General features: G+C 38.0%; 2 protein-coding genes across 8 annotated transcripts in view; both read right to left on the bottom strand.

Annotated features, from left to right (window-relative positions):
* NADK2 (NAD kinase 2, mitochondrial) overlaps nucleotides 1-853 on the bottom strand; it is a 45,206-nt gene extending 44,353 nt beyond the window's left edge. For both annotated transcript variants that reach the window (XM_005221585.5, NM_001256553.2), the window contains 1 exon segment: nucleotides 446-853. In XM_005221585.5, coding sequence (XP_005221642.2) covers nucleotides 446-745 — 300 coding nt within the window. In that variant the 5' untranslated portion in view covers nucleotides 746-853.
* A 5,550-nt stretch (nucleotides 854-6,403) lies between these two features.
* Nucleotides 6,404-25,554, bottom strand: part of RANBP3L (RAN binding protein 3 like) — a 56,569-nt gene continuing 37,418 nt past the window's right edge. For 4 of the 6 annotated variants that reach the window (XM_059878897.1, XM_005221618.5, XM_015459106.3 and 1 more), the window contains 8 exons: nucleotides 23,189-23,292; nucleotides 22,020-22,104; nucleotides 19,174-19,276; nucleotides 18,689-18,819; nucleotides 16,688-16,808; nucleotides 14,731-14,873; nucleotides 10,792-10,981; nucleotides 6,404-8,747 (listed from right to left, as the gene is read on the bottom strand). In XM_059878897.1, the coding sequence (XP_059734880.1) occupies nucleotides 8,704-8,747; nucleotides 10,792-10,981; nucleotides 14,731-14,873; nucleotides 16,688-16,808; nucleotides 18,689-18,819; nucleotides 19,174-19,276; nucleotides 22,020-22,104; nucleotides 23,189-23,292 (921 nt within the window). In that variant the 3' untranslated portion in view covers nucleotides 6,404-8,703. Of the gene's footprint in view, nucleotides 8,748-8,924; nucleotides 9,101-10,791; nucleotides 10,982-14,730; nucleotides 14,874-16,687; nucleotides 16,809-18,688; nucleotides 18,820-19,173; nucleotides 19,277-22,019; nucleotides 22,105-23,188; nucleotides 23,293-25,554 lie in introns of those variants that run through there. The other 2 variants (XM_005221617.5, XM_024981499.2) reach the window with 2 other exon arrangements.

The following is a 25,554-nucleotide window of genomic DNA, read 5'->3' as shown; positions in this document are numbered from 1 at the left end:
GGCCTGGGGAGAGATTCCCAGAGCATCCAAGCTTCAGACCTACCTCGCTCCGGGTTGTTTAAAGGGGGTGTGGGTGGTGAGGGCGCAAATGAATGCCCAAACCTCTCCCACAGTGAGAGTCCTTCTCCCACCCAAGGTTCCTCCAGACGCCCCGGCTTGGGGGCGGGGGTCTTCGCACTAACAGTGAACCTGCCCCTCCCTCTCTCTCTCTAAACACACACACACACACACACACACACACGCTCGCGCGCACACGCAGGAGAGGGGAGCCTACAAGCGAAGCCGGAGGGAGTGGAGGGTAGCGTGCAGGGCAGGCCTGGCATCTAGGACGCCCCGGGAAGAAGGGTTGTCCCGAGAGGTCTCGCCCGAGGGGGCGCGGCCGGCCCCCCAAAGTCGCGGGCCTGGGCCCGGCCGAGACACAAGAGCGGGGGCCGCCGGGACCCACCAGCTGCTTCAGGTCCTCCTCCGACAGCTCCGCGTAACGGTATCGCTGCTGCTCGAACTCGTACCGGGTGGTTTTGGCCACCACCACCACCCGGGACGGGCGGAAGCCGCCGTCGGGGCGGCTACCACAGCCCGCCAGCTCGCGCGGCTGCCCCTGCCCCAGGTGCCGCCGGCTGCCACCTTCACCGCCGAGCCACGGCCGCGCGGTGGGGCCTCCCGCGCCCGGCCCCCTGAGCACCGCTGCCCGGCCCCCAGCCACGCGACGACAGCTGCCCAGCAAGAAGCCTCGGTAACAAGTCATCGTCGGCCCTGCAGCGGCTGCAGGCCTCGGCTCCCCGCCAGCAACACTGCGGGCCGTCCGCGCCGCCCCTGCCTCCGGGTTCCCGCCAGACTCGCAGAGGTTAAGTGCACAGTAGTGCGTGGCCCGCGCCGCGAGGGGGACGTGCCCAGACGTTGACGGGGGCGGGTAAAGCCCGGCGATTGGGAGTCCGGAGAGCCCAAGAAAAAGGTAGGCGGGGAAAAGTGGGAGGCCTCCCAGTGGTGAGGCTGTGTTTGTTTGGGTAGCCTTTTCCATCCACGCCTGCGCAGTGGCCACTTCCCCGCCCGGGGACCGACCTCCAGCTCCACCCCTTTCCCCCGCGTCTGCACCCTCCCCCCCAGGCCAACTCTGTGAGCCAATCAGAACCCGCAGCGGTTTTGGAGGCCGAGGAGCTTCGGGGATTGGCTGCGGCCGGGGGAAGGGCTGGAATTCTATTTGGTGTAGGAGCTGCACCCAGGTGGAACTGGTCTGAGGTGGCGCTGGGCCTGCGAGTACGGTTTTAAGCGCCTGGCGGGAAAGCACGTGCGGCCGCAATTCCTTGCTCTGGATTCTGTTTCGTTATTGCAGATAGACCCTTTGTTCCATCCTGCAGTATCGCGTGGCTAATGTGTCCGGCTCCGGGCTAGGGTCTGAGAAGACCGACTCAGGAATCGCTCCCCTATTTGCGGGGCCTACTGCAGAATGAAAACGCAGAGTCCCTTGTTGAGAAATTGTTAACAATTGCAAGGGAGAAAGAGAGCAGTAAGCCGAGTACCAGGCTCGGCTAAGCATGGGCTGCGCAGGTGGCAGCTACTGCTAACCTACAAAAAAAAAAAAACAAAAACTATAACCTCTTCCTACCCTCCCCCTGCCACCCTGCGGGCGAGGGCGGGGTTAGCCTTTGAGACAGAGGTTGATTGATAGACGAGTCTGGCCAAATGGAACATTTCTAGATGGGGAGATACGGTTGTAAAAGTAGATAGGAAAAGAGTGAAGGGTTAAGAATGTTAATAATTTGGATCTTACTCTGTAGGCAGTGAAAGGAAAGTCGCTCAGTCATGTCCGACTCTTTGAGACCCCATGGAATAGTCTATGGAATTCGCCAGCTCGGAATACTGGAGTGGGTAGTTCCCTTCTCCAGGTGATCTTCCCAACCCAGAGATGGAACCCAGGTTTCCCGCATTGCGGCGGATTCTTTACCAGGAGAGGCACCAGGAAAGCCTAGTAGGCAGTAGTTGACCTTTTGGAGGCTTTTAACTGAAAAGAAGTGAGTCCTGAGAGCAATGTTTGATGATTACTCATCTGGCTTTGGAATGTGGAACAAACTAGTAGGCAAGAGAAGGAAGGGCGACTTGGGCACTTTTGGCATAGTTACACTTAGATCCGAGCTATAGAGTAAAAGTAATGAAAATGGAAGAAAATGCCCCTATTACAATAGGGGAATCAAGTGGCAGTGCAGACCCTAGTTTTCGTCCCTCCTGCTCTTTAGATCTATTTGTTTTGGCACCCTCTTTGCTTCTTTGTAGTCCTAGCACTATCGGTAACTAGCTCCTGGACTTTGAGCAGGTTGCTTCATCTTTCTGGGCCTCAGATTCCTCATCTTAAAATGAGGGAGTTGAGCTAGAGTGATTCCAAGGTTCTGCCAAGCACAAATTGATTCCAAATCTGTGACTTTTAGTTTTCAGCTAACCACTACCGCCAGCATTCATTCATGGGTTCACCGAATACTCACTGAGTCCCTACTATGTGCCATGTAGTATATTAGACTGAGAAATACACAATGGAGTCTGATAGATGTTTGCTTTCAGTAGGTCACTTACCCCTTCTGACCAGAAGCTTTGCCTCACAGCAGCTGCTAATAGTGATTTGCAGGGCACACTTAAGCATATGTCTTAACTTCTGTAGGATGTTACTCATTTGTAACTGAACATTCTCAAGGTCCTTTCTAGTCGTACTGTTTCAATACTTTATAATTACTTAGCCATCAGGAAGAAAGAAAAGGGAGAGGTCATAGATGACACTGCAGTTTGAAGCTTGGGTGACTAGCAGAATGTCAGTCGATCCATTTGATAGAAAAAAATGAATCTAGAAAACCTCTTTTGGATCAAAATCTATGAGTTTTGTTATGCATATGCAAAATTTCAGACCCCGTCTCTTCCGATTTCACCATTAAGTACTCAAATTTTTACATCTCCCCCATTTCCAGCTACAAACTTGTCTACACTGACATCTTCTCATTTGATAGATCTGCCTCTTTGTCCATTGTTATTTTTGGATCCCATCTTCTTCCACCTGCTCAAAAATAATACTCCATCAAGTTATCACCTTTATTATACCTTTATCTTTCTCTATTGGACTTTCCTCTTCACTATTTAAACATACTCATGTCTCAGACATCTTTAAATTAAAAAAACAAACAGCCATCTAAGCCCTAGCTCTTTATATATTGCTGGTGGCTCAGGTGGTAAAAAAATTTGTCTGTAGTGTGGGAAACCTGGGTTCAATCCCCAGGTTGGGAACATCCCCTGGAGAAGGGAATGGCAACCCACTCCAGTATTCTTGCCTGGACAATCCCCATGGACAGAGGATCATGGTGTGCTACAGTCCATGGAGTCACAAAGAGTCAAACACGATTGAGTGACTTTCACACACGTGTCTTCTCTTTATAGCTAAGATTCTTGAACGAGTCATTGGTTCATTATTGGTCGGCATTCCTGCCTCCTACTCATCCATCATTCTGTTGTAATCTGGTTTCTCCCAACCACTTTACTAATTACTGCTATTTCCAAGGTGACCAAATATCTGTTTGTAAACTTGTAAGACATTTATCAGCCTTTAAATGACTTGGTCCTTCTCCATTTGAAATGGTTATCATTTTCTTTAGAAATTTTTACTCTGGTTCACAATGCACCAATCCCTAATGGTGTTCTGCCCATCCCTCTGTCCTCTTTCTGAGTTCTTCCCGAGCTCATCTTTAGGATCTATCCATCCCTTTCCTTTCCTTCCATTTTGTCTCTGTCTATCTCCTTCTCCACTCTTCTGCATGAGCTTCTTTACTCTTGTGTAATGAAAAGAGCCTGGGTTTGGGATTTTAAAAGACCTTGGTTCAAATCACAGCTTTACTATTTATTACTTTTGTCAACCTTGAACTATTCCCTTAACCTTTGTGAGCCTACTTCTTCATTTACAAAATATAACAGCTTCCTTGTAAAGTTATAAATAATATGTACAAATGCCTAGCCACATGCCCCTTATGAGGTATACACTTGATAAATATTAGCTCTCTTCACCTTCCATGACTTCAGCTACTACCAGTATCTTTAGACCAGCCTCTGTCCAGAGCTTTAGATCCTTGTTTCTAGCTTCCTGTTAGATAACACTTCTTGAGTCTTATATATACAACATGTGTTAATAGAGATCAAATTATATTTGATTACCTGCTATAGGTGAGGCACCCTGCTAAGTGCTAATGATAAATAAAAGATAGTCTCTCCCCTTGAAGAACATACAGTCTGTGCAATGGTAAAATTATACACAGGGTGTTATAGAAATTTGAAGGAACACGTCTTAGCTTAGCCTAAGAGGAGTTAGGGAAAACTTTCTGGGAATGTCTCAAGCTAAGTCGTGAAGAATAAGCTAGGTATTAGGCAGAATCAGCAAGAGTAAGAAAGGAATTCCACAGAGTAAACAGTGTGTGCAAAGGTATGAAGTAATAAAATAACAATTCTGAAAACCTAGAACATTTAGAGGGAGGCAGGCAATGGTGGGAGGTGAGGCTAGAGATTTAAGACAGAGGAAAGACATTAAATGTTATATCCATGCTTAGGAACTTGACATTTATCTTCTGTATGCTAGGAAGCCATTGCAAAGATTAGGAATAAATTTATTAGAAGAAATACAAGCAGTGAGTACATATCTAAAGGATCCTCAGCCTTATTAGAAATCAGAAAAATGCAAATTAAGGTAATAGTGAAATCGTCTTTTATGTCCATCAGATTGGCAGATAGCAAGAAATTTTGGTGATCCACTGTTTGAAATTATTATATTATCAAGTGTTTATTAGGCTAAACATTTGCCAGTTATTTCAGTAACTCCTCCAAGGCTGTAGTTTCCAAATATCATCTTAGAAATTTCAACTACATTCAAGTATTCACATCTCTGAATTCCACATATGATGTCAAAAATTACCATTGTGAATTCCACGTATGATGTCAAAAATTACCAGTACTGTGGGTATAATCTGGCCATGCAAAACAAACTAAAGTGTTGGCATTTGTGGATTTAATATCAGTTTCAGCTACCCTCAAACAACTAAAATAATCTGTTTGAGTTTCGTACTCAGACCCCATCTATGACAAGGCTGGTGTTCTTTTCTAGTGAATAAATTTACCCAGTTAGCCACATCTCAAGCAAGCTGTATTGTTCTCAACGTTTTATGGGGGAGAAATTATCATTGTGATGTTCACAACTTGAAGGTTTATAAAACTTAAGATTTATGCTTCCCAATCATTACAACTCCTCCAGCTCACTTCATGTACATTCTAATTCTGAAAGATATATACCACCACCCTCTGGCTTTTTGAAACATGACATCCACATACTCTAATATAAGGTATTAGTCCCTGATAACTAAGGGTTCCTGGTTTTGGCAGTAATGGATGTAACATATTTGAGAATATTTTGCTGGTTTATAATTAAGCTGAATAACTTGGTATAAAATTACTCTTGATGGGCTTCCCTGGTGGCTCAGTGGTAAAGAGTTCACCTGCCAATGCAGGAGACATGAGTTCTAGCTCTAGTTCAGAAAGATCCCACACACCATAGCCCATAAGCCTGTCCTCCAGAGCCCGGTAGCCACAACTGCTGAGCCACACACCTAGAGCCCATGCTCCCCAACAAGAGAAGCCACTGCAGTGAGAAGCCCATGCACCTCAGCTAGAGAGTAGCCCCTGCTCCCCTCAACTAGAGAGAACCCAGGTAGCAATGAAGACCCAGCACAGCCAAAATTTTAAATAATTAAACAGTACTATTGATGGATAAGAATGTTTTCTATCAGAATGTTTAGATTAAAAGAAAAGAATTTGTATTTAGAAATCTAAATTTAGAAAATTTAGAAAAGAATGTTTAGATTAAATGTATGATTGGATATCATATTAAATATATCTAGAATATATTTAGAATAATTAATATTCTAAAATATATTTATCTAAGTAATTTTTAATAAAAGCTGGTTCTATGAGAGAAGATGTGTGCTTTGGAGTCACCTACCTAATAACTTGTGAAAATAACTATCATTATATGATTGATCTCTTCACATTAAAGAGAAGGATGACAAAGGATACAGAAAAGTCAAAAAGAAGTAGGCTAGATGAAGATATCAGGGAGATCCCCCAGAGAAGGGAATGGCAACCCCCTCCAGTATTCTTGCCTGAAGAATTCCATGGACAGAGGAGCCTGGTGGGCTATGGTCCATAGGGTTGCAAAGAGTCAGACAGGACTGAGTGACTGACACTTTCACAGAGCAGAGATGAAGGTATAGGACAAGGAGAAACTATAAGATGTCCCTATTTCTATTATCACTCCAAAATATTACTAAATATATGCATAGAGAGTATCAGGAGGAATAGCAGAGTGGAAATGGGTTGAAAATCATAAGGTAAATATGTTTCTACTTTTAATAGCCATGCCATAATCCTCAGATAAAACATTTGAAGCATTGAGAAAGTTCCTCTTTACACTAAACACGGGGCAAGGAAGAACATGTCAGGAAGGTAAAGAAAATCTGTTTCTCTGCTTTACTTCAACAATTTAGTATAATCCTAGTGTTCCCATACCAGCTAAGGTCTTAGAACCAATTCTTTAATATCTTCTCAGATGTCTCCCAATTTATGTTATGCTTCTAAAGAAAAATTTCCTCTGAATTTGTTCTGCATCAGAGTCACTCTTTTAGAATTAAAAAAAAAACAAACTTAAAATTCCTGATTTTCCATTCTTTTGACTTTTCCTTCATGTTAGAGCTCTTCTTTATTGTTTTTTTCCTTCTCTAGACATTTTCTCTCTTCCTCTCTCTCATTAACTTCTCTTCAGTTCCTGAGTCATTGCTTAATTTAGAAGTAAAGGATTTTATTTACTGTATTTCTTCTATAGTCACTGGAAGAATAAATGAAAGTTAGATACTCTTAGTAGTTACAGAGTTACAGGGAAAAAGTAAAACTTGCAACAGTTGTAACATACTACCTAAATTATAGTCTAAAAGAGTAATTCAACTTTCATATGCTAAGCTTTCGAGCCTGAGTTCAGATTTGACAATAAATGCACATATATAATTGCTTTTACTATTATATATGGTACTATAATAAAATAATGTCGCTTTTTTTTAAAGTATATTCAAATGTACATTTCCAAATGAATATTATTCTCCAACAAAGAAATGAAACTGTAATGTTATGCCAAATATGTTTGTTTAGAACTTTTTAAGAAATAATTTTGTAAGTGTGAGTTATTCCTTATTATGGACTAAATGTTTGTGTTCTTTCAAAATTCATCTGTTGAAGGCTACTTACAATGTGGTGATATTTGGAGATGGGGCTTTAGGAGGTAATTAGGGTTAGAAGAGATTATGAGGCCCTGGTCTAATGTGATCACTGTTCTTGTAAAAAAAAGACACCAAATAACTTGCTCTCTTTTTCTCCCCACTCACTCCCTGTGCTCCCACAACAAAGAGGTCATGTCAGGTGGTAGACCCTACAAGCCAAGAGAAGAGGTCTCAGGATGAAACCAACCTGTCAGCATCTTGATTTTAGACTTCCCAGCCTCTAAAACAGTGAAAAATAAATTTCTGTTGTCTAAGTCACCCAATTTGGTATTTTGTTATGGCAGCCTGAGTAGATTAAGATGCCTTTAAAGGAATATTGTTTAAGGGAGATAATCAGAAGTCATTTTGATGCCATGGGGTGATCATACTGGATTGAAAAGTAACATGTGGCCATAAGTAGTGATACTGATTTTCCTGTGTGACTCCTGAAGTATCTCTGAAGCACATCTCAAAGGAGAAGCATCAAAATTCTGTTGTGTGCAATTATTGAAATTACTGTGGCTTACCTTAATAATGGCATTTAAGAAAAAAATTAATTTGGCTACATATATTTGTTTTTTAAAAGGTCTTTGTACAGCCACACCTACTAGAATATTAATGGAAATTTAATTATATAAGTAAAGCAAAGAACACATTAACATATTTCACTTTTTGTATACTTACTATTTTAATATATAGGTAATGTATTTTGTTCATTCCTTCAACAAAAATTGGATACTGACCTTGAACCAAGCATATATCAAAGTGCAATAGACGTAAATGCAATAATAGATATTCTCTTTAAAAGAATTTACACCGTGAATAAATAATCTTTTAGAATTAGGGAATCCAAAGGTTAAACAAAAACATACATTTCCCAGAAGAAAAAACATGATAGAACATGTTATCATGCAGTTATAATGTTTTTCAAAGAAATGACTCTGGAACTTTTGTAAAATATGTTTTATGGCCAGACAAAATATGACTGAAAAATAAATACCTTAGTGAGATATTTATCAAATCACAATTTACTGTATTAACTATTGTATCCATCAATGTGATGAACAGCCCAAATTAGTAATCAAATCTTATTCTAAATTAGCTTCTTTTAAAATAATAAATTTTGAACTTTCATAGGCCATGTGTTTCTTAAAGTCTGTCATTTTCTTCACAATAATCAAAATACAAAACCTCAGAATTATTATACTACATCAGAGAAACATTTTAATTGCAACAAATTATATTTCTTAGATTTTTCTGTTAAATTGTTCAAGGAATGAATAGGATCTTCTCATTTAGTGATTAGGATGGTCTAGTTTTTTTCAGTAAAGTGATTTTTTTCAATGAGGTGTTTTCTTTGTAGATGTTGTCATGTTCATAGCAGTATTCATGAACAGGCAACAGACTGTCTGTGGGTCCACCTATAAGAATCTGTGATATAAATGTAAAATTGAATACAATTGAACATGAATATTCATGAATATGCATGCTATCAAGGAAATGAAACATATAGAATCTATATTTTTAAGTAATATTTGGAAATGTTCCTAATTATAAACATAATATTTTCATATAATTAAACCTTCCCTTAATTCACAGGCAACAAAGTTTAAAAAGTCAGACATTTTATTGCTTCCATTACATTTAGCATTTATGTGCAACACTCCTGGAGAAAGTGCTAGAAAAGTTAGCAAGAAAAGATGGGTTCATATGATTGACATTTACTTTCCCTTATTCCCACTGTTTCTCATTTTGTTTGAAGATAGTCACATATCACCCCTTTCCTGAAATGAAATATGGTAGAATACAGGATCTATTCATAAACATGACATTTGTTGATGAAATAATTTTGCAACTTAATCTTAATTACAAGTTAACATTTTTAATGGATCAGTTCAATCGTTCAGCCATGTCCAACTCTTTGCAACCCAATGGACTACAACATGCCGGGCTCTGTCCATCACCAGCTCCCAAATCGTGCTCAAACTCATGTCCATCGAGTTAATGATGCCATCCAACCATCTCACCCTCTATCATCCCCTTCTCCTGCCTTCAGTCTTTCCTACCATCAGGGTCTTTTCCAATGTGTCAGTTCTTTGCATCAGGTGGCCAAAGTTTTGGAGTTTAGCTTCAGCATCAGTCCTTCCAATGAATATTTAGGACTGATTTCCTTTAGGATGGGCTTCCCTGGTAGCTCACCTGGTAAAGAATCTGCCTGCAATGCAGGAGACCCCAGTTCAGTTCCTGGGTCGGGAAGATCCCCTAGAGAAATGAATAGCTACCCACTCCAGTATTCTTGCCTGGAGAATTCCATGGACAGAGGAGCATGGCAGGTTACAATCCATGGGATCACAATTGGATATGACTGAGTGATTTTCACTTTCACTTTTAATGGATACCAGCTCATTTTCTAAAAGACCTCATTCTATTGTTGACAATACAAATGTTATAATGATTTTAATTTATAAATTTCATACAGTTAAAAAATAATTAAACCTTTTATTTGATAGTAACAAGAAAAGTCATATTTGCTTAGGTCTCTGGCTCACTGAGTCTAGCAGTTTATGATCCTGCTCTGCATGTTTCGTGTACTCTTCCTTTTGATTACATTTTTAGTACTAGGCCAAGGAAGCTATTTCATCAAGTTTTGCACATGTTCTTTGATAGATTCTTAAATTATGTATGATTAAAATAGCTTTAAGATTTAAATGATCAAAAATTGGGGAAATACCTGCTAATACACTATTTTTGTAAGTCCTTTGTCAGTCCTCCTTAAAGCAAAATTCAGGGCTAAATGAAACTATTACTGAAAATACTCGGATGACTTTATAGGAATAGCTATATCTGTATAATAAAGCTGGGCTTATTGTTTCCTTGACAAGGTTTTTCTCCAAATATAATGATGGATTTTAGTTTTAAATTCACTCATCAGGACAAGCACTAAAACCTAAAAATCCATTAATCAGTGGTTCCACTGCTTGTTCAATTTACCAATCCTGATGTAATAAAAGAAACAGCACTTTTTGCCCTAAGTAAAGAAGGTCTTTGAAAGAGAATAAACAGGGTTTATCAGTCTTTCAAACCAGATTTGCCTGTTGGCTCCATTACTAGTATTTATAATTTCTCTTATAATGGCCAATAACAAGAGAATGAGAACAAGTGAAGAGAAATATGAATATATGATTAGTTTCAGTGTAGCAATGAATACTTTACATTGTAAATATGGTTTTTTATGAGATGTATATGCAGATGATATGCAGGTATTGCAATAAGCCTGATTTTTGGTGAAATCCCAAAACAGGCCTCTGTAGAAGTCTGATTTTCAGACCTGCTTCTCAGATCCAAACATCTAGGGCTCTAACCCCCACCCGCTTTGAGCAGACAAGTTCCACTTTCTAAAAATCTGTTTCCCATAAAGGGTTGTGAATAAGATCTCCTTCTTAAACCTCAAACCAACAGAAGAAAAGTCCTTTACCTGATCTAGCTTTAGTAGCTTGGATGAGATCCTCTTCATCCTCATCACAGCTATCATAGTTACACTGTTGGAGGACTGTCTCTGACTGGCTTTCAGTTTGATTTGCATCTGTCCGCTTGTCGAAGCTTCGAAGCGCAACAAGACGGTGATGGATGGCTGCATGCATACGTCCTGTGTCTTTGGCACTGGCCTACAAGAGGTAAATTAAATTTGTTAAGAATATAAGTAACTCAGTGATAGCCACACTTTACAAATTTGTAATCTTTCACTTTTAATAAGGAAAGAATTATATGACACAAATCTAGAATGTAAATAAGCCTAGAAACAAAAGGGTAAAGAGCCAATTCATCTTGTACCAAATTGAATCCTAACATAGATAATTTGATAAGAGGTCCCAATCTGTGCCTTTTAAACTGAGAAAATGAAATTTTGTGATTTGAAGTTTATATTTGAGTTTGTTTATTAAGACCATTCTTCCTCCAAACTATGTTACGGTGTATAAAGTTAGAGAGTTAGCTGGGGAAAAAAAGACTTTCATTTCCTTTACATCACTTGCTTAGACAGCCCTGAAAGCTGCATTTGGTGGTTTAGTCACTAAGTCGCCCACCAGGCTCTTCTGTCCATGGGGTTTTCCAGTCAAGAATACTGGAGTGGGTTGTCATTTTCTTCTCCGGGGTATACAGGGGATCTTCCTGACCCAGGGTTGGGACCAGAGTCTCCTGCATTGCAGGCAGATTCTTTACTGACTGAGCCCCCAGGGAAGCAAGCTGCATAGCTCTGCAGAAAGGTCATTCAAATGGTCTATGATGTTGTACCATAAATACATCAGAGGTCGTTGCTTTCTATACTTTTCTATTTTTCCTTTTCAATACTTTTTCTATTTTTACTTTTGCTATTAATATAAAAAATAACAGTGAGAATAACATTGGTATAACATTCGCTGTTGTTATATTTTTATTTTTTTCAATCCTTATAATAAAACTGTAGGTTAATTATTTAACAATAATTTATTCGCTAATTTTTATATTAATGAAAGCATATAGTACAGATATTAAATAAATACTTGTTTTGCTTTCCCTTTACAGATAAGAAAATTATGGCTCAGAAATGCACAGCTTGTCTGAGTCTACACAGCTAGTTGACGGATTGGCTGGGACTTGGTTTTCGTCATCAAAGTCAGCACTCCTTAAGTTAACATGTCAGTGGCTTACATTTTTGGATCTTTTCACAGTTTCAAAGAAAATCTGGGGAAAGTTTTCTCTTTGCTAATCTTTCGAAGAGCTACCAAATATTTCAAAGCCAAGAAATGAGGAGTGAACCAACTACATGCCAACTTTTTGGGAGAAGAGTCTTAAATATAGTTTTTTGTTAGTATGTTGCTAAGCTGCCTTAATTATTTTTAGGGAAAAAGTACAAATGAAATAAAATACTTTTGTGTCTCATATTGTATTAGATATATAGCAGGTGTTGAGTAAATATTTGTTGACTTTTCACTAATTTAATTTTTTATATTATGTGAAGTGAAAGTTGCTCAGTCGTGTCTGACTCTTTGCAACCCCATGGACTATACAGTTCATGGAATTCTCTAGGCCAGAATACTGGAGTGGGTAGTCTTTCCCTTCCCCAGGGGATCTTCCCAACACAGGGATCGAACCCAGGTCTCCCTCACTGCAGGTGGCTTCTTTACCAGCTGAGCCACAAGGGAAGCCAAAGGTATAATTTTTCTTCAGTAAATTAATTAACAAAAAATATTGACAGAGTATTTGTAATTGAAACATAAATACTGTCCTGCTGCCTTGATTTTTTTTTACATTAAAATTTAAATATGTCTTTCACTGGTGTAGAGTGTATATATACATATATATGCATATTGCCAAATTTATTCATGTATTTTCATTCAAGAAATTCAAAACAAGAAGTAAAAGCACAATGATATATATTTTTTGAACAAATCTCCAAAGCTTAAAAAATTTTTCCAGGAAGTACCATAAGAAAATGCTAGTGAGAATGAAAATTGGTTCAGTCTTTATAGAGATAAATTTGTTAAGACAGTCAAAACCTTTTCCCAAGAAAAATAACATGTATGTACATAGAGGATTCTTTGCAGAATTTATAATAATGAACACATTGAATTACCTAAGTATTTAACAAAGTGGAATTAGTGGAAAAAATTATGGCATATAATAGAACAAATTATTTTCACCTATAAAAGAATTCTTGAATGGACTACAATTTAATAACAGAAAACACTCATTTTCATTGATAAGTGAAAAGGTTACATATGTGTATTTCACAATCAAATGTTAACTATTTAATCTTCTCCATCAGTTTATCAAGTACATTGTCTTCCATTGGCAGATGAGTAAAATCAGGTTGAGGAAGGTTAAATTACTTGTCTGAAAGTCATACAGTATGTACAATATGGTAAGCGTGTCTATAAACGTACCGACACATATATATATTATAACATAAATATATATTATAAAACTAAAATATAAGACCAAAATGTTAATAGTGACCATCTCTAGGAGTGGAATTTGGGGTGATTTTTATTGCATTTTGTTTGCTAATATCTAAAAATTACCCTACAGTTTAAAAAGTCAGAATGAGCCAGATATTGAGCAGCAGAATCTAGTCATAGTTTAATCTAATCTAATCATAGTATCAGACTTGGTCTCAGGCAGGGTGCTTTAACCACTCAAAGCCAGGGGCATCTGGTCTAGCAGAGTATCCAATATTATCTGCCTAAATGGTAAACAGGATTTAGGCATTTTACTCTAAGATTTTAATACTCAACATCACTTATGCCTAACAGTGCACTAAAATCGTTAGTTTTTCACCAGTGGCCTCTTGCCAACTTTTTTTACCATTATTATGTGGAAGCCAGTTTACTTGTATTATCATCTTCTACCTGAGTCACTTGGATACTCAGGCTTCTCACATCTTCTGATTCTCAGCATGCGGGGGATATCCAGGCCTTTTTTCTCACCTGACTCATGTCAGCTTTGTCTCTTTTGCCTGGATCTTATATTTGAGGTCAAGCATTCCTGCTGCCAGGATAGCTAAAGCTGTTGTGAACCTGTTACCTTGGAGATTGACTCAAGTCCAGAATTGGAAATTGCTATTGGACTGGTTCTTTTAACTTGCTAGCCCTGTGTTTTTCCACTTCTCACTGGTTCCTTTCCAGTGATCTCAAAGCCTCAATTTCAGCACACAGTGTAAGCACTGGGGTGTGGATTGTGCTGGCCTCCTAGGAGCCAATCCTGACAGTAGTATCTCTGGTAATCTAGTAAGATTCCTGACATAATTTTAACAGTAAAGAAAAATGGAGACATTTGAAAGCATATACCGATACAGCTGTCTTAAGACTAGTACCAATTGACTACTGTAAATTGGTGTTAATCTCTAAACTTCATATCAAATTTAGGTCTGGTATAGACTGGCATGCTGCAGTCCATGGGGTCACAAAGAGTCGGACACGACTGAGCAACTGAACTGAACTGAATTGAACTGATTAGACTATGCTATGCTATGCTAAGTCACTTCAGTCGTGTCCGACTCTGTGCGACCCCATAGACGGCAGCCCACCAGGCTCCCCTGTCCCTGGGATTCTCCAGGCAAGAACACTGGAGTGGGCTGCCATTTCCTTCTCCAATGCACGAAAGTGAAAAGTGAAAGTGAAGTCACTCAGTCGTGTGCGACTCTTAGCGACCCCATGGACTGCAGCCTAACAGGCTCCTCCTTCCATGGGATTTTCCAAGCAAGAGTACTGGAGTGGGGTGCCATTGCCTTCTCCGAATTAGACTATAAACAACCATAATAAATGGCTGATTTTTTGCCAGTGGTACAGGTTAGTACAATAAAATGGAAAAAAAATTAGTGACTGCAGAAATCTATAAATAGTAGGATAATCCTCTATCACTGAAATTTGTCACTTACCTGAATTAAAAACACTTTGACGTTACAGTCTTCTAAATCAGTAGCTGTTATTTGTAAATTTTTGTGATTTGCTCTTTGAATCTCCATCTGAGCCCAGAGTTTGCTGTTGAGAATCAGCCTCAGGCTGCCTTGATTGCGCATAACTACAATAGAAAGGTGAATTTATCAGGCTTTAGAACAGTTGATTCCTTAGCCTTTCAGAGGCATTTGCCATTATGAAAGCAAATAAATCTGGTAGTTGTTTTTCAGACTCTGTTTTCACTACTAAATTGAAATTTAATTGACTAGATTATAATTTGGTTTCCAAACTGAGCTTTTATTTTGTTGGAAGACTCTTTAGCTTAAGTGCCAAAAATGCAATATTCTTTCACTGTAAGTTTTAGAATTCCATTGAGGACCTAATGGTGAGAAGAATATTTACCCAAGAATTGCTCACAATGGACAAAACTGAAACAAAAGCTTGAAGCATTCAAAAAATGAAATTACTTAAATGATGGTACAGCTATTGAAGATATTATGACCTCATTAAGAATACTGAAAAAAGGTAATTATTAATGTGGAAAGATGACCATGGTATACTATATAAAAGAAAAAAATCAGATTAGAGAGGAATATAAACACCATGTATCACAAATTTTTCAATGTTTATACATTAGTAGTAGTGTTAGTCACTCAGTTGTGTCCAACTCTTTGTGACTCCATGGACTGTAGCCTGCCAGGCTCCTCTCTCCCTGGAATTCTCCAGGCAGAATACTGGAGTGGATTGTCACGCCCTTCTCCAGGGGATCTTCCCAACCCAGGGATCGAACCCAGGTCCCCTGCATTGCAGGCAGATTTTTTACCATTTGAGCTACCCAGGGAGCCCCACATTCATTGTATACAAAGTCCTTAAGAATATATTTTGTTAGCAAAGGCTAGCTGCTACAGGAAGACAGGCCTATGAGTAATTTAATTTTTTTTTCCTTTTTGTCAGTCTATATTTTCTGTCTTCTGTAATGGACATGTATTACCTGTATAGTTTTTTTTTTAAGTTGTTTTGTCCATTTTTTGGCAGGTAGTGGAAAGACAGAAATTAAACCAGAGTAGAAAACAACTAATACCTGCCTTGGGAATTATACTTAGGTCATTTAGAAACCTGTTTCCCCATGATCCTACTCTCTTAGTCTGAATTCTATTCCTTACTCCCTTCTTGAGCTTGATATCTGAAACTCAACAAATATCCATTTACCAGCTTCTGCTTGTAGTCTCCCCCACAAGCTTTGACTGTTTAATGTTGACCAGTAAGCCCATCCCTGCCCAGATCTCTGCCTGTGCTCACTTTCAGTCTGGACCTCTGAACAATGCCCAGTGTGTCTCTTGGATGCCAGAAACCTCCTCAACCTGGCAGTTTGGCTGACCAGATTCTGACCAACACTCTGCCTACAGGATTCGATAACCACACACCTTTATTTACTTGGAAATTGACCTTTCATCCCAACCCACATTCTGCACTTAGAATGCCAAGAATGAATTACAGGACAAATACTCTCTTTAGAAAAACTATTCCACTTCAAAACTAAATCCATCATATTCCTTTAAATAATAATGGGATCACTATTTAGGTGTGTGCTGGGCTGGTCAAAGGTGCTTTATATGCATTTTCTCACTGAATTCTCACACTCACTCACTAATTCATGGACTTGCTGTTATCTGCATTTTTAACTGATGCAACTAGAGTAGAAGGAGATTAAGTAATTTATCCAAGGTCACTAGTTAGTAATGGAGCCAGACCTGGAAACTGTGTGGTCTGACGTCAGAGCCTCCTTTAAACAGGAAGCTCCTATAGTACCTTAAAAATAATATTGTGTTCAGCAGTCTAATCTATTGACACATAACACACCTCTAGAAAATGATGTGTATCTATATTGGGAAATCTTCCCTGAAAATTAGTGACTTGCTTTACAAAATGATTCCTTACTTAATCTTGACTGGAATGTTCCGCAATCACTGCGTGCTGTGTCATTCAGTCTCAAAGCTCCTCTGCCCCTTTCAGTCCAGGACTGTGTTGTTTTGTTGAATCTAAAAAGCTTGCAGTTGATCTAAAGGAAATTTTTTTTTAATGTCAAAATATGAAACATTTTTCAAAGTGATTTCTTTCCTTTGCTATAACACTTTTGTCTGATATCTTATCAGGATAGCCTTTGTTAATGATTTCTAAACCAGCTTGAAAATTTTATTTAGTTTCTAAAACAATACAATTTTTGAATAGTTCAAACATTAAAAAGCAAAAAGATGTACAAAGTGAAAAGTAGCTCCACCAATAGTAGTTCCCATCTACCAATTTTCACACCCTACAACAGTTGATCACTGTTGCTAAATATTTTGTTTATCTAATATCTAGATATTAGATATTATATTAGATAAATTAGAAAAATTAGATAAATATTATCTAAATATTTCTAGAGATATTTGTATGTATATACATGTCAATATATATATATTTTCCTTTTTTTTTTCTATAAATGGTAGAATACATATGTCTGCATGTTGCTTTTTCACTTAACGATTTATCTATGTATACCAACTTTTAAAATAAACAGTGTTATTTGAATCAGGTAATTTATCTGAAAATTAAGAAATCATGGAACTATTTGTGTGCTTTAAAAATTTTAATAAATATAGCATCAGAACTAGAATGTGATACCACAGAGTACCATACTATAATTTAATGCTTACCAGTGGCTCTCAAATACTACTGCGTACAAGAATCCCCTAGATGACTTGTTAAAAATATAACATGTCAGGGCCTCACCCCTAGTGACTACTTCAGTGAATCTGGGATTAATCTGATCTGAGAGTTATGCTGTGAGACACATTTGTACAGTAAATGTATCAGTAGATCAAGGGGGAAGAAAACAGGAATGAAGAGAGTTTGGGGTAAAGCAGATGGAGAAAGCCTAAGGGAAATCTGTGCTTTGTTGAACATGATTGAGGTGTAGTAATTACATTTCATATGCGGAGACTGATAGCTACGCCACTCATTGTTCAAATCCTATGCTGCTGCTACTAAGTTGCTTCAGTCGTGTCCAACTCTGTGCAACCCCATAGACGGCTCCAGGCTCCCGAGTCCCTGGGGTTCTCCAGGCAAGAACACTGGAGTGGGTTGCCATTTCCTTCTCCAATGCATGAAAGTGAAAAGTGAAAGTGAAGTCACTCAGTCATGTCCGACTCTTAGCGACCCCATGGACTGCAGCCTACCAGGCTCCTCCATCCATGGGGTTTTCCAGGTAAGAGTACCGGAGTGGATTGCCATTGCCATATTCTATGTGTGATACTATATACCACATCTTTGAAATTCTTGATTCATGTGCAATTCAAAACTTACTTAAAAGAACTTTTAGGATAAACAAGGTCCTACTATATAGCACAGAAAGAACTATAGTAAATATCCTGAGATAAACTATAATAGAAAATAATATAAAAAAGAAAGTATATATATGTATGTCACTTTTCTATACAGCAGAAATTACCTCAACATCGTAAATCAACTTTACTTCAATTTAAAAAAAGAGCTTTTAAAGGAAAAAGAAAATTTTTATTATCTTGAACTGAAATCAGTTTATCTCTCTGCATTTTTAATGTTCAGTGTAAATAGAATTTTAAGCCATTTGATAATAACTGATAATAAAGCTGACATGAAAAGTATAAAATATAGGTCTGGAGTTACTTTAAGACTGAGTCCTTGGCTGTCTTCTTTCTAAGGGACTAATATGAATGTGAAGCCTGTAATCCATTTTCCTGCAAATTACACACACAAATGTAAGAATACAACAAAATGTTGGTTTAATATTTGAAAGCCTCAAACATTTTAATTTTAACAGCCAGGTCTTTATGAAAACTATACTTCTGCCTTTATCTTTAAAGTTGTCTCTGTTGAGCGTAACTTTATTCCAGAAAGAGCAATACACAATATACAGACCTCTAACACATTGTGTTCTGCCTCCTCCCCTGTTATAATATCAATTTTCTCCAGCAAACATTTTGGTGATGGTTTAAAAGAGAAAGCAGCAGCTGATTCAATTAGGGATATATTTTCAATAGTGTCTGTTCCTAAGAGAAAATAGGGGGAAAGAACATGTAAAATGCCCCATTTTATCCACTGTGAAAGTTCTTTTTTGCCCCTGTTAACATGCACGTCTCCTTAGCTTTTTATAACAATGACTGTTTCAAAAAATCAAACTGCTCGTGTTTAGGCATATCTCTTCAATGATCCCCCATATCATGAAGTCCAAAAATTATGCAGGCTTTTATATCATGTAACCAAATTTATATGCTTTAATCTTCACTAAAGATTTTAAACAATGGATTTTGGCTTTTGTATTTTACAGATATTAAACAAATGACATGGAAAAACAGGAAATATACTAGTTGAATCAGATGTTTTACAAATGAAATAATTCTTACTTGAGTTTGGAGAGTTGACAGGAATTTTTAGAGTGAATTTGAATGGTTTTTCCTTGATGTATAAATCACTTTCGAGTTGAGGCTGAGTGAGTTTTTGAGTACCCTAGGTGGAAGAAAAAGATGTCTTGCTTAATTTTATCTCCATATATTTGCAGTAACCCAAGAGATACTTTTGTTCTTCTGTCTCAATGTGGCAAACAAACCCAACAGCTCTGTTTTTGTTTTGGGATCCTCTTGTGCTGAATGGGAACTCCTCCCCATTGTTAGAAAACCTTGGTTCTGATCTAAGGAAACAATCTAGTCACCACCAGCCTACTTCAGGTGGCATCTAGTTCCAGGGACAATGGGAAACCTTTCAGAGACCCACAGGGAGGTAGCAGCTGTTCCAAGCTACCACTACAACAACCTAATGCCTTGAAGGAAGTGCAACTGATGTCACTTTTTCAAATTATTTCAGTATTCCCAATAGTCCATTCTTTCTATCCTTTTAATGTAAAAAATTAAAAAGTTGTCCAAAGAACCCACTAGCTATCTCATCAGATCATTATTACAGAATGAATCCTAACTTTTCCTCTGACACAGCAATGGCTTTTAAGGCTGCACACCTGGGGCTTTTGCACATGTGCTGTAATCGACACCTGTATGAAAAAAAAGACCAAGTAATTGCCAGGATATTTACAACCTCCCACACAGTGCTTGTATAGCTCCCTGCAGAACAGGGAGAATTGAAGGATACTTCAGAGCTTAGTTTTATATCTTTTCCCTTATGAATCAAGATTCTTTCATTTTATTTAACTGGGCCTCAGGATAATCTGTTAAAATTGGTAGAGATGGGTATAATTATTTCCATTTTAAGAAAACAGAAACTAAAGCACATAAAGTCTAATGACTCACTCTAAAAGCACATAACCAGCAAACAAATCAGGAGGCATCATGGCCTTCAAATCATAGGGCCACAGGATTACAGGATTAACTAAAGGACAAACACAGGTGATCTCTTATAGCTCCTGCCATCCTAGAATGTTATCCACTTAAGAAGACAGGAAGCTCAGGTTCCTTTGTAAGCCAGCCTTGAAGTGCTCATAGGAAATGCACACAGGTACCTACCTCCTCACGCCAAATCTATAATCCCCATCGTCGTTCATTTGTACTGGTATCTCTCTCTCTCCGTTCTAGACTGTAGACAACTCTAGAGGACAAGGTCTTCTTTAGCTTTGTGTAACCGGATGGTTTTCAATCCTGTCTGTACGTTCAAATCACTTGACATCTGACCTCACCCACAGAGATCCTGATCTAATCGGTTTGGGGAGATGACCAGGCATAAAAAGTCCTCTGAAGGCTCACCAGATGATTGTAATATGCCACCAAACTTGAGACCAGTGCCAATGCTTTATGTACCATAAAAACACAGATGGTGTGTTAACCATGTGTTAAGTGAGTCAAATGTTAAAGTTGATCCCATGAGGTTTGAAGAGTATTGTATTTGTGACTGTGACATCTTACAGAAGCTATGACTAATCTAGAATAAATGTGCTTAAACATACTGCCTGCAACTTCACTTTGGAAGTTGGTCCATTCTGGTTCAAATCCAAAGATGTGGGTCAACAGCTCTAGGATTGCTGGAGCCGACCTTCATCTTGGGAGTGACAGAAAGGCACTGCTAAGCTGAAGAACTGTGATGCTTCTCTTGGAATTGGCGTTGAGCCTGAGGCAGGTGTAGAATAAGCGAGATCTTAAAAGTGACTGGTTTGATTAAAATCTTGGAATAAACAGACCTCAGGAGTTGGTCCTTTTGTTATTCTGAGTCATAGCACAGGTTTTAAAATCTGTGCATCTTCCATGGGATTCTTCATGTAGCTAAAGCCCTAAGACAAGATAGCATCCTTGTCTTATCTCAGCTAAGATTCTGGTCTGGATGAAAGTGCAAAGAGTATTAAGATGTGTTGAGCCAAATAAAACCGTGGGCATACTTGCTCCACAGCTTCCATTTGACTATATAATTCTCCACTCTACATCTTGCTCTGTTTTAGAAACACACCCTGCGGAGGACAAAGCAGCAACTGCCTCACACAGAAGGATTGTTGTTTAGTCGCTCAGTCGTGTCTGACTCTGCTGTCAGACTCTGCTGACCCCATGTACTGGAGCCTGCCAGGCTCCTCTATCCTTGGAAATTTCCAGGCAAGAATACTGGAGTAGGTTGCCATTTCCTCCTCCAGGGGATCTTCCTGTCCCAGGGATCAAACTCATGTCTCCTGCATTGGTAGGTGGATTCTTTACCACATGGGATGCCCCATGTAGGAGGATGCTTAAGGAAGATGGTAATAATAGTCAGGTTCCACTTGGCAAGTATATTCCCATAAGCAAGTAAAATACTATGATTCCCTCCTATAGCTAGCAAGAAAAAAATCTGTCAGTGTAAAAACTTGACAGGGGAAGTTTGTGATTAATGAGAAAAAATGCAAATCATTTTAAATCCATCTTGTTATGAAAATGCTATTGAAAAACTATATTAAAATATCATGACCAATTGAGCTTACTTAACCATTGCATATAATTCTAGGATTTCCTTGGTTTCCTTTGATTTAATGCAAATCAAAGAAGTATTTAATATTTCTCATCAGTAATAATGTTATAATTAGACAATTCCCTTCCTCTGTGGGCTCTTGTCTATTATTCTAACAACTAGAACTTGCTTCCCAGGAGAATCTCTCCAGTTAAAGATAGGAAAATGTGCCTTTGAACTCAGTAGTTAAAAAGTATGCTCCAGTTTAACATTGTTTTAATTAATTTGCCTTTAGAAGTGACAGCTCTTTATATAGTAATAGAAACATTTGCCAAAATCTTACCAAAACTCTTTCTACCATGTTTTCTCCAAAAACGAAATCAGAACTGCAGCTTTTCATAGAATATTTATCTTCACTTGGTTGACATCTATGGAAAAGAAATAAGCATTTGCTATTTTAAATGTAGTAGCAATGGATATAGCCATATTAAACCTTAGTGAAATGATCAGATGATTTAATAGATTTATGTAAAGCATAAAAACATCTGCTAACTTTTGTTTATCTGAAGTTAATGAGAAATGAAGAAAAAGATGAAATAGGTACTTCTGATGATGAAAGTCAAAATATCTGACAGCTGTTACAACACTGGCCAAGACCAGTGCAGAGAGGCTGTGTGATCAGCCGGGGAGCTGCCCAGTCATTATCTTTGTGCTTTTTCAGCGCTGACTCTCTGGTCTCCAGTCTCCACTCTCCTTTTCCCCAACTGGCCAGTGCTTTTAGCCATGCAAGGTCTAAGGGCAACAGCAAAGCCAATCTCTTTTCTCGTTACACTTGAGTGTGCAGTGGTTTAGTTTAATTTTTACCTTCCAGAAACTTGAATGTTTAAAGTGTTTTGCATAGCGACAAACTCAAAGACATGCAGCCCTCTGTTGGCAGACATGCTTCAGGATCCCTACTGCACCCACAGCATGCACAGTAGGTAAGTGCTGAGGTACCTGTATGGACTCCGGTCATGAGACCAGTATGTCCACAGCTAGTTGCATTCCTCTCTCAGATCAAACATGCCCCCATCACTGGCAATGCTAATAAATATTCACTTTCACTTTGCATATTTCTACTGCTTTCTTTGTTGTCTGTCCGATTTATGTTAATACATTATAATGCCAGAAATAATTTAAAAGAGGGAAAGAGAGAATACCAGGGAAGAGGAGGAAAGGCTAATTGAGTAGCCAGATATTTAATGCCTAATTAAATAAAAAGTTTAGCTCTACCTAATTTAAACATTCTTACCCAAGTCAATGAAACAGTAGGGACAATCCAATACCAGGATGATAATATACAAATATTAGAGACATTTTTAAAAGCATTTTAAACTTGTATTTTATAAAATCTCCTCTCAAGCAGAAATCTTAGCAATTTGTCTGTACAATGTCAGAAAATTATTTTCCATAAATAATTTTATTGACGAAAGAAAATGAAAGAACATTTCCGTTTTCTCGTCGTTAACGTACCGTAGTGATGTAGTACCTAAAGCATTCTGATTAGTAGACAGCTGGATTGAAATTCTGGCATTTGGTAAGTTTTCACTTAGCAAATAGGAGTTCCCCTCATAAATCTGAAAGAAAAAAAGTCCATCAAAAAGTTCATTTAAACTGCCTTACTATATATAAGAGCATTAGACAAGGAAACACTAGCTATAGTTAAATTCTGTAGGCAAGAATCCTGGAGTGGGTTGCCATTTTCTTCTCCAGGGGATCTTCCCATCCCAGGGATTGAACCCAGCTCTCCTGCACTGCAGGCAGATGCTTTAACCTCTGAGCCACCAGGAAAGCCTTAGCTATAGTTAAATGAATAGAAACCTTACTATGTTCAAGTACAGTCCTAAACATATTCTATACACTATCTCATATACTCCTCAAAACAACTCTCTACACTTTGTACTTCTATTATCCACACTTCAGGTGAGCAGACTGACCTAATAAGCTTAAATAATGGTCAGAACTGGGCAATCAGAAGAGGGCTGACATTCAAACATCGGTCTGCCTAAAACCAAGGATTGTGCACTAGCATTCAGAAATCCCACCTTCTTTTGTTACTTTTACCTTTTTAGGCAGCGGACTTAAATCTCATTTCTAGACTAGTAAATATGTGTTTCAGGACTATTTAGCCCATGGAAACCCCTAAGAGCTTCACCATTATTGCCACCCAATGTGAGGGGAAATTCCTTCTCTTCCTCTAGAAACTTTTGTGATCTAATCAGTCATTCCATCTGCTGTGTATATACATATGCACCTTATCTGCATTAATGTGTAAATGAAGGAGTGTGCAGTTTTAGAAGTGGAAGGAACCCAGTTATCTGATGTGGTGTCCTCAATGATTGTGGACATATCCCTTCCTCCACCAGGAATTTTCAAAGATGTTGCAAGGACGCCTAGTCTTTAAATAGGGTTGTTTCCACTTTAATTTTATATCAATCAAAAATAATTTTGAGTAGTTTTCCATATATAACAGAATTTGAGAGCTGAGAAATGTGTGTCAAGAGAGTATGTGTCATCGGTTAGCAACGAGCAAAGTACATGCTTATGACTCAGTCACTCAGATGATTTATCTGTCAACCAAAATGGTAGTTTTAAACTCTTTAGGTTGCTTGGAATAGTTTATTAGGAATTTGTTATCTACAACAAGTAACCACTGATTAATGACAGAATGAAAGAAAATTGCTCTAATTTTGATGTACAAATTTAAAAGGAACATAAAAATAAGGATTCTATAAACTTTACCTGAAGATCATTTTCACTGTATCTATACATTATATTATTGTGTCAGAATTCTGACATAGTGTCTTATACATAGCTTACCTTTAGATCTTCAAAAATCATTATTAAACAGAGAAAATTCAATGATGGGCATATCCAATTAGACTTTTCACCAATTAGGAATAAATTCTATTCATGCCCTAAATAAGTTATTTGAAAATAAATTTTTGCAAATGATAGTCTAGTAATTTCTCTTATGTTTTATTATTGAGGAAGAAAATACAAGAAATATATTAATAAATTTTATTTTAAAACCATGGAATGCAAGATCTTAAAAAATCATGCCAAGGAATAAATATTAATCAGCTTTTGATATAATGTGTAAGTAAAAATTTTCATCTGTAATTTATAGAACATGCTATTCCAAAATCAAATTCAATATAACATTTCAGAAATTAGTCAACACATCATAGTTTTTCTTATACACTTTAAAACAAATTAAACAACATGCATCACTTTTAAAATAGGTAAATAATTTATATAATATGGTGATTATTATACTTAAATGAAAATATTTAATAATATACTGATTTGACATTTTTAAATATTTTAATTTAAAATCACATATATAACATAAATGATTAAATGATTTTTTATTTTTTATTAATTTATTTATTTTAATTGGAGGCTAAATACTTTATAATATTGTAGTGGTTTTTGCCGTACATTGACGTGAGTCAGCCATGGGTTTACATGTGTTCCCATCCTGAACCCCCCTCCCACCTTCCTCCCCATCCCATCCCTCTGGGTCATCCCTGTGCACCAGCCCTGAGCACCCTGTTTCATGCATCAAACCTGGACTGGCGATCTGTTTCACATATGATATTATACATGTTTCAATGCCATTCTCCCAAACCATCCCACCCTCTCCCTCTCCCACAGGGTCCAAAAGACTGTTCTATATATCTCTGTCTCTTTTGCTGTCTCGCATACAGGGTTATTGTTATCATCTTTCTAAATTCCATATATATGCATTAGTATACTGTATTGGTGTTTTTCTTTCTGGCTTACTTCACTCTGTATAATAGGCTCCAGTTTCATCTACCTCATTAGAACTGATT

This window comes from Bos taurus, chromosome 20 (genome assembly GCF_002263795.3).
Source record: "Bos taurus isolate L1 Dominette 01449 registration number 42190680 breed Hereford chromosome 20, ARS-UCD2.0, whole genome shotgun sequence".
Lineage (NCBI taxonomy): Eukaryota > Metazoa > Chordata > Mammalia > Artiodactyla > Bovidae > Bos > Bos taurus.
This window is presented reverse-complemented; position numbering and strand designations above follow the sequence as displayed.